Source organism: Perkinsus marinus (assembly GCF_000006405.1).
Source record: "Perkinsus marinus ATCC 50983 genomic scaffold scf_1104296962554, whole genome shotgun sequence".
NCBI lineage: Eukaryota > Perkinsozoa > Perkinsida > Perkinsidae > Perkinsus > Perkinsus marinus.
In genome coordinates this window covers 121109-129901 of record NW_003205389.1, presented here as the reverse complement: position 1 = coordinate 129901, position 8793 = coordinate 121109, and the positions used below count along the sequence as shown (strand labels likewise).

At 49.1% G+C, this 8793-nt stretch overlaps 5 protein-coding genes across 5 annotated transcripts; all 5 read right to left on the bottom strand.

Annotated features, from left to right (window-relative positions):
* Window positions 1-311: 311 nt before the first annotated feature.
* On the bottom strand, window positions 312-2133 carry Pmar_PMAR026273 (deoxyhypusine synthase, putative; the record flags this gene model as incomplete). Its single annotated transcript, XM_002771734.1, has 12 exons — window positions 312-436; window positions 487-697; window positions 740-806; window positions 851-960; window positions 1008-1123; window positions 1175-1259; window positions 1303-1403; window positions 1452-1511; window positions 1560-1677; window positions 1751-1850; window positions 1907-1965; window positions 2021-2133. The coding sequence occupies 12 exons, from the start codon at window positions 2131-2133 to the stop codon at window positions 368-370; spliced, it is 1209 nt and encodes a 402-aa protein (XP_002771780.1). The 3' UTR covers window positions 312-367.
* Window positions 2134-2736: 603 nt separating this feature from the next.
* On the bottom strand, window positions 2737-3740 carry Pmar_PMAR026272 (hypothetical protein). Its single transcript, XM_002771733.1, has 6 exons — window positions 3591-3740; window positions 3428-3543; window positions 3248-3368; window positions 3119-3200; window positions 2974-3065; window positions 2737-2920 (listed from the first exon to the last, which is right to left on the bottom strand). Exons 1-6 carry the CDS (start codon window positions 3710-3712, stop codon window positions 2746-2748), a joined length of 708 nt encoding a protein of 235 aa, XP_002771779.1. The 5' UTR covers window positions 3713-3740; the 3' UTR covers window positions 2737-2745.
* A 117-nt stretch (window positions 3741-3857) lies between these two features.
* Window positions 3858-4349, bottom strand: Pmar_PMAR026271 (conserved hypothetical protein; the record flags this gene model as incomplete). Its single annotated transcript, XM_002771732.1, has 4 exons — window positions 3858-3897; window positions 3946-4033; window positions 4073-4177; window positions 4226-4349. The coding sequence occupies 4 exons, from the start codon at window positions 4347-4349 to the stop codon at window positions 3858-3860; spliced, it is 357 nt and encodes a 118-aa protein (XP_002771778.1).
* Window positions 4350-4604: 255 nt separating this feature from the next.
* Window positions 4605-5536, bottom strand: Pmar_PMAR026270 (conserved hypothetical protein; the record flags this gene model as incomplete). Its single annotated transcript, XM_002771731.1, has 6 exons — window positions 4605-4686; window positions 4734-4873; window positions 4920-5051; window positions 5101-5201; window positions 5255-5377; window positions 5425-5536. 6 exons carry the CDS (start codon window positions 5534-5536, stop codon window positions 4605-4607), a joined length of 690 nt encoding a protein of 229 aa, XP_002771777.1.
* A 571-nt stretch (window positions 5537-6107) lies between these two features.
* Window positions 6108-8045, bottom strand: Pmar_PMAR026269 (hypothetical protein; the record flags this gene model as incomplete). Its single annotated transcript, XM_002771730.1, has 1 exon — window positions 6108-8045. The coding sequence occupies one exon, from the start codon at window positions 8043-8045 to the stop codon at window positions 6108-6110; it is 1938 nt and encodes a 645-aa protein (XP_002771776.1).
* Window positions 8046-8793: the final 748 nt, after the last annotated feature.

Sequence of the window (8793 nt, the reverse complement as noted above, 5' to 3'; positions counted from 1 at the left end):
GCCTATCGCGTGGATTGGGTTTATTATTCGCTATCCATATTCATCAAGCGTTTTTTGTGCGATATTCATATGATTGCCTGAACCGTAAGAATCATTAGAAAAGTAACATAGGTGTTTACTGTCAAAACCCTCCGAAGAGTTTTGTCATGACCGCAAGCCAGAACTGCTTTCTTCGATACGCTATCACCCATCGCACTGGGCTATTCGTGATTGCACATGATATGGCGGTAACCTTGCCTTACCCTTCATGACGACTGTGAAACACAAAACCTGTGGACATCGTGAGTAACTGGACATCAATCGTGAAGATAAAGCAGACGGAACGGTGTAACGAACTATCGTTAAGCAAAATAACAGTAGTGACGAATCAGTTAACGGCCATCAACTTCCTCCTCTCCTTATCATGCTCGCTGGGAGTATACGACTTGTTATAAACCTGCGATGAGACACCATCAAACCCATGTCGCCAACGGTCGAATGCCTTACAATCCGCGTGCCGTCCCCTCGAGTTCTCTCCCATTCCCCAGAGGCCACCCTAGGGGCAAAGCACTTCCCAATGATGAGAGGCAAGACAAGTGTGGCCTCAGTGTACACCTTCACAGGCTTGGCATCGATACGGATCTTACCCCAGCTCACGGCCTCATCGGGGCGAGCACCAGAGTCGCAGCCATCGAATTCTTGTGCAGTGTTGATGTACCTGCCCACATATCATCATCTACCTCCTGATACCATTGCGTACACAACATGGTCGGCACCATTCCTCATCAAGTTGGCATTCATAGCGTGATGCTTTACCACACCTCCGCCTAAGGCCAGAACGGTTGAAGACCGGTAGAAACGGAAAGCTTACCGATGACGATAACTCCGGTATGGCGCGCCTTCACAGATTCATCATTGACCTTCCGAATGTCAGCCGCGATATCGACTATGAATCCAGGACGCTTATACGAATGGAAGTAACTGCGAAATTGAATCTCCTCTAACAAAATTTGGTTATGATTAGGTACATCATGTCGCCGATCGATCCATCAGTGATGGCAGGGCAGAAAACAGGGATGTTGTTTTTGTAACACCAATAGTAGACCGAGCGTGGGTCGTTGATCTCCTTACCGAAACGATGAATCTGATATAAGGAAAGTAACCATCGCAACTGTTATCCCCATGGTGATGGTACCATGGTGCTGGGCGTCCAAATAACTCCGTCCTGTTCCTGCTCATCATGCATCTTGTCGATGATAGGCTCGATCCACTCCTCGAACCTGCACACTTCATTGCGTTCCATTTCTATCACTCACGGCTTACTTGCAGTAGTTATCATTAGGGACGATCAGATTTCCCGTGCGGTTGAGTCCTCTACGACGTAACGTTTTACCGTCAAGAGCAAAGTCACCGAGATGGAAATCCTGTAGTCCAGCAATACTGTATGTGAATTAAAGGGGACCTTCTCTTACCGCAAGGCATTTGATGAAATCCTCTTCGATGCCACCAGCCGTAGTAATAAACACTTGCGCCTATCGAGAGTTGATTGGCCCCATCAGTGCGGCTGTTGTAATGCCTACCATATGGTGCTCAGCTATATACCGGATGAGCTCACGGCATCCACTAGAGATGATATTGGAAGTGTACGAAAGCCATACCTTCGTACGTACGTTCAAACGTGCCTCTTCACTTCGGAACCTGCAAGCCGTAAATGCCACCGATGCATCACATCGCCACTGTGAGTTCTCTCAAGATGCCCATAGAGTGTTACTCCTCGTCCTCATCATCAGCAACAGGCTCGTCATTGAGACTCCAATCCAGCATCGCATCGATCTGCTTGAACGCCAAGCCAAGATTGGTGGCTTGAAAGCCTAGCAACAACTCCCAGTGAAGAAAACTACAACAATAAAGGGGAGAAAAAGAGCACCTGTATACATCATCTGATCCATCATCGCATTGAAGTCGACTCCGTTATTAAAATCGTACCTACCATCGAAGAAGCGACACTCTTTAAAGACGACAAAGGCTCTGTTGGACTTACCCCTGAATGACGGGAGTATCAACCGTTTCGCTCGAGAGGAATACAGCATCATCGGCGATCTCGGGGATCTGTCCCGAGGCTACTGACTCTTCTTCAGATTTATCAGCTCCCATAGATAATGCAATGACTACTTCCAACTTGTATGATATGTCGGACGACTTCAACGCGACAAGGAGACTATGTTCGACCCGTTTCCAAGAGTTACCACTATTTCCTGAGCGTTGAGGGCTCGTTGTCACCCACGTTGTGATGGGGCATCACTAGGAGTGATGACCCTCAGCACACAAAAGGAGACAACGCTTAAGCTCGGAAGTGTCACAGGAAGCACGCAATAATACAAGTCTTCAAACTTTCAGTATGTGAACAAGAACATCGATACCCCATAAAGAACAGTAGCGATAGGCCTATGTCACCATTAAGAGGAGCTGACAGAACCTAACCACCTCTACATTAGACAGAACAGGACTGCCAAAAGTAATGGAGTTTATGACACGATACGTAAAACGACTTATAAAAACGTTAAATGCTGGTTCGGTTGACGTTTGCCAAAATATATCTACGGACGTCAAGAGTAGACGTGAGCACAGACTAAGCAGAGGTTACGTCGGCGGCTGGGAGGAGACAAATTGTGACACAATGCTCTCACCAATGTGGCGCTGTCACTACACTGTGGCATCGAGCGTCCCGAGCCTATACCAACTCAACAGCACAACACCGCATTAAACTCAAAGGTCATCATATGCTATGACGCCTCTACCCGCCTCCGCCTGTCGAGCTTCCGGCCGATCCTCATCCTTCTCCTGTAGCGACTCCACAACCGTAGTGACCGCTGCCGACTGCTCTTCCGAATCAGCGGCGACCTGCTCATTAGCTCTCCGTGTGGCTGATATACGACGATATCTGAGGAGCATGAGCAGCATTCAAGGACATCCTAGGAAGCGATACTGCAATACCGTTTATAAGTCTCGGAATCAGGACGAACTCGCCGATCACGCCCCATATCATCCTGCACCACTACGAACTCCTCTGTCGAGTCTTCTGGTACCTAGTTCACCATCACTCCAACCATCTGAGCATGCAAGTCTCCTTCTTCCTTACCAGGTCGGCCTCGTCAATGACGAGCTCCTCCTCGAGAACATCCGTGTACTCATGGGCTGCCACTTCTCGTTGTGACACCGTCCTGATAAGAGGGATATACCGGTGGCTCACAGCGGTGATTAGCCTCACACTTCACCATCCTCATCGTTGGTGCTTGCCTCGGCATCAGGCTGCTGAGGGGAAGCGACAACCGCCTCAGATGCCTCTACAGGAGGAGTATACCTCCGTCGCTTTGGCTGGCGTACAGGGCCTGACAGTACGAGCTCATCGAGCTTATATGACAGTCTCGACCAACCCCAACAGTACTACTTTGAGGAACACCATTAAACCATCCATCAGCATCCCTATCTTCTGTCCCCTCATCATCAGTCTGTGTACTCACTGTCGCCCTAATTACCGCGTTGTACGTAGCCGTATCATAGAATCTACAACATCGTGAATCCCTCCACGTTGAAGACCCTACTACTACTACCTTACGAAAGGCTTGAACTCTCTCTCCCTCTCCAATAAGGCATCCGCCATAGTCCCTCCATTCGGAAGGTCTTCCTGCCGCAACTCCAATCCGTTACGTGGCGAGTCAGCGTCGGCGTCCATTCAATCACTCCCCCTAAGACTAATCCACTGAGCCATAGGTTCGGCCGACACTACCCCCTAGAGTACTATAACACAACAAGCTGCGAATAATACAGAGAAACTGATCCGCACCAGTGTCACCACCGTCACTGTCACCATCTTTTCTCTAACACTTAGTGCCAGTAGGGAAGAAGCTGAAGTTGTACCTGACCCAAGTCATAACTATACAAAATATACGCCCAATGTTGCAGTACCTCTTCTTAGTAGGCACGATGTCGTATATATCCGCATCGCCCGCGTACTTCCTCACATACTGACGGTCCCCGGGAGCGAAAACAAAAGCTGCCAGAAAAATCCATTTTTTTCACCAAACTTTACTACCGTCGTGCTTCTTAGTATCAGCGCCATCGATTCCAAATCTCTGCCTTATTTCATCATCCAAGACTTTCCATGACCATTTACTACCATATAAACCACCGAACAGGCCTAGAATAGCGCATAATAAATACAGTGGTAATCTCACTAAGCTACTACCACTAAAGGAGGTCGACCAAGCTTCCCAGTATATGGCAGTCGACTGCAAGCCGTTCTCCATCCCCCCACCACCCAAGAGGGAATCCTTGACCAAGTCAGAGTATCTCAGAGGTGATGACGACATTACCAACCACAATGATCAAAAAACCTTCAACGCAATTAGTGGACTGTGAAACCATACCATAACTTCGTCACATTCTACCGTGTCGAGCCGGCATGCACCCCCCTCTTGAAGCGCGATAACACAACAGCATCAGCGGAGATATCATCAAAAAACATGCTAATACCCTATAAATATCACTAAGCCCCCTTGTGGGATGCGACTCGTCTCCCAAGTCGCTGTACGAGAGAATAAATAGTATATCATGAGACCACTGTATTAGAGATCACCACGGGGTCTAACCCAGTTAATCTTGTGCTCCGGAGCCTCGAGGTAGAACAGTTTCATATCAATACGGTACCTACCTTCGAATGGAGGGGGGGAGAATCAATAAGCCCAAAGCCTCACTGTCTATGCTGGAGAACAGCCAAATGTCCAAAGTAGCAGCCGAGGATGATACCAATGAGCCAATCGCGGAAGTAATGACGGGAATAGTAATCACCTTGAACCCTCTGTCGGAAGGAATACCACTTGCCACACCAGGTCACCTGAAATATAAAAATGAGTGTTAGAAATGATGATAGTGTACCGTACGTAGTCCTCGTGTTTGATCTCGTCAACTGTACGGTAGGGTAAGGGGATGCGATGACGATAGATCTTCAGAGGCTTGGCAAACTTGTAAAACATCTCTTCGTAGTCGTCATAGGTCATGTCGCCCATGATTAACTGATCAACCAAGACAACATGTACTCATACCACAATAATCTCAGATCACCTTGTCGGTGTAGGGCTTCAGTTCAGGAGTGTCATCACCAAGCTTCTTGAGGAAAGGAAAGTATTGAGGCGGCACGTAGTAGGTGTGGCGAATTTGAGTCGCTGAAGTCGATGCAATACGAGAAACATGATATTCGTGTGGTGATGACACTTACAAACTTCTGGTGGAACATGAGCAGGGACACCGAACTCATCCCGGGGGATCTCTTCGAACTCGAAATCAGCCTCACAGTCGTAATTAGGATCGTCGTAGTACGTAACGTAATGATAAGGGTATCCTACAGGGATCAACATCAACAGCGTGCGTATGTTCAGAAATGGCTACCTCCATTATACATGGTACGCCTCTGTAGAGCCAAGCCCAGACCAACAGCGGAGTTAGACCACCTATGACGGATCAACCCACGGTTCATATGCCCGAGCAAACGGAACGTCATTCAAGCGTGATCAAGAGGTCTTCCCTCTTCTGCCACCGCCGCCTTCGAGGAGATGAAAAGTAGCGCTCGCCATGATGAGCGATTATTTATCCAATTCCTTGTTAGGAGTGTTGGAGTCGATATGCGGGTACTATTCCGCAACACAATACCACAGTCGGGTGGTCGAAGACTAGTACGTACGAACAAAAGGATACGCAGCGCAATAGTGTGACGCCTCTTGACGTCTTACTAATCCTTAACGGCTCTTTCAGTGTGGATCACTGAATTCTCCCCGCCAGGATGTGAGCGATCTACTGATCAAGACTGTAATAAGCGAAGAAGTAATTGGATAATAACAGCGTCGCACGACGCAGGTGGACAAGATTCACCACAGCCATTGCGGGCTTGTCTGCACCTTGGATCTAGTGCGATAAATGATGACTCAGCAACTGAATGTCACCCCTATGTGTGAGTAGAGTTGAGGAGTGTATTAGGTTCATCTTGGTACGGAAAATGAAATGCAGCTCAGCAGAATCGAGCTTGCATTTGACCGTGAAGCTTAACGAAAAACTACGAGAGATACTCTGAGCATTCACCGTCTCGGACCAGAATAATTCGGTGGAGGAAGGACTTGAACTGGTGGAAGATGATCCAGCGTCCAAGCATAACCATCGGGCGACAGATCTGGCCTTGGAGTGGAAGTGGGCCCAGCTTGTGCTTCAGCAGCTGTGGATGATGTGAGCGGTGGAACTTTAATGAGGTTAGATACCCAAACACGACTAGTAGAATGGTTAGCGCCTCGGATAATGACTGTACCTTTGTGGTTCTCGTCGATAGACTCCACAATAAATGGGCCGGCCACTCTAGTCGCTAGTTTAGAAGCCTGACCAGTTAGGTGAAACACGGTATCGCCCTTCTTCAGATCACATGGCCGGCCGTGATGTGCCAATGTTCTGGCCCGGCTTGCCTCCTTGAAGTTAGCCCAGTGGTTGAAGTAATCCAACATACGCAGAGTGTAGACCTTCTTACCCTCATCACGGATTCTTCGAGCCACTGCTGGCTGGCTAACGGATGTGAGCTTCTGGGCGAGACTGTCGACTGAGGCGTTTTCGGGGTTGTAGAAGTGGTCAATGTCATAGTGTGGGTGGGCTACTAGTCTAGGGCTCAACCAACAATCCGAACTATAGGGGGCATCATTGAGATGATCAACCACTTGAACCAGCGCGTCGAACCACGATCTGGTGCCAGCGATATTGGGGTCCAACAGACAGGCCTTCAAGCACCGGCTTAACTCCCTGTGGGAGCGCTCCCAATAGGCAAGGTTAGGAGCATATACCGGACATGCCAGTTGCAAAATAGATCTGTCACGACACCACCGAGCAGTGTGGGTTGAGACAAATGTCTTTGCATTATCAGTGATGAGGACTGTGGGACGATAAGCATTCGCATAGAGTAGGTCCAGTGCAGAGCATACAGTCGACGACGAGACATTACCATAGAGAGGTTGGACCCTTAGAAAGCCAGATGCTAAATCCGTCATAACGAGAGTAGCGACAATGCGATCCGAAGTCGCATCGTCGACCTTCGTATAAGGTAGGTATATATCACATGCTTGGACTTGCCCAGGGCGTAAATCCGCTACGTGATGGAGACCTGCACTCGAGTTGAACCGGCGGATAGCATTGCTCTTCAAGCATGGAATACAGCACTTGAGAGCTCTGGCTACTGTGCGGCGTTGCCTAGGCCAATAGAAATGGTCTGATAGGCGATGAGCAAGTTTTTGAGGTCCGAGATGATGAGACTCCAGATGATGGGTGATGATGATCTTGTCGATGAGGGCACGAGCATGACTGGAAATTACTCTTTGGCGTACCAAAGTTGCATCTGGCCGCTGTCGAACAATTCTGTAGAGTCTACCATCACCATCCAACTCGAAGTTAGTAGCCTGTCGTTTGAGTCTGGCCGGAGTTATACCTTGTGCGATAGAACCATCTAGAAGGTATGAGCGGATCGCACCATAGTAGCCATCCTGCACGACCGAATCGTCGATAGACTTATCAATAGTCTCCCTATCTGACTCTGTCAGAGTATGAGGGTGCATGTGGTCCTGTAAGGGGGGCGGCAATGGCCCAGCCTGAGGAGTTGTCACACACAAGACGGCGTCGCATTCGATGCCAGTGAAGGTCATATCCTCGTCGTTCTGGTTGTAGAAATGCCTCTCCTTTGGAGAATAATAAGGACGCTGATTCGGGGACGCCAGAGCTACTTCTAGGAGCTGTAGCTCGATCGCCCCTCTAGAAGGCATCCTCCCTCGTGAGCCGTCATCGGCTAGGTTGAGGGCAGATGGGAGATGTAGCACGCAGACCTCGATGGGACAGTCGATGAGTTGCTGCCTGATTCTCATTAACTTGCTTAGATCTGCCCTCGAATAGTTACACCTTCCCTTCTTGCCTATGTCGGCGAGGAGCTCGACCTCAGATTTATCTCTCATACGGCAGAGTCTTTGTATGTTGATCAGGCTGTCAGACATAATAACGGCCGATACTCTAGATGCAGATGATAGTTCCAGAGTCGAGCATAGACGGAGTAGCTCTCTGACGGCTTGGAAGAGACTGTGAAGCTCCAGTCTCGGCACCGTTGAAGTGGGAACTGAGGTCGTTTTCCCCTCAGAGTTGACCGATCTCCTGTGTGGAAAAAGCCCAGCTCTGGCGCACAGCCGAGGGCTTATTGGGAGCTCTGTTAGTTTGGTCCGCACCTCCACACACCACCCTATGTTGGATGCATCACAAGACACCAATATTTGACATGAACCATTCTCATTGACCATCGGACTCGGCTTCACCGGTATAAACCGGGGCGTGGGCGGTAGGGTTGAAGCCAGCTCCGTCCAACGATTGACATCAAGTATCAACGCCTTGGGTACCGGGTTCTCCCACGTTAATGATGGCGATAGGTTGTCGTCTTTCACAGCTTCCACGACCGACCTCCAAAGAACTCTGGCCTTCATGCTGCACTCGATATATCTCCCTAGCGGATCGTATAGGGATGCGAGTGTATGACTCACCATGCGCTTAGTCACCAAAGACGAGTTGCCATCAACGGGTAGTAATTTAGCCGAGAAAACCGGGGATAGAATGTCGTTTTTGAGAACGTAGCCGAGGAGCTTATTGTCCTTGTCTTCATCCCACGTCTGATAGCGTTTAAGCGGTGGAAAATGAAAACCACGGAGCTTTGCGGGTGCTTCGACGATGTCATAGTGCCAGTTCACCTGTGCAACC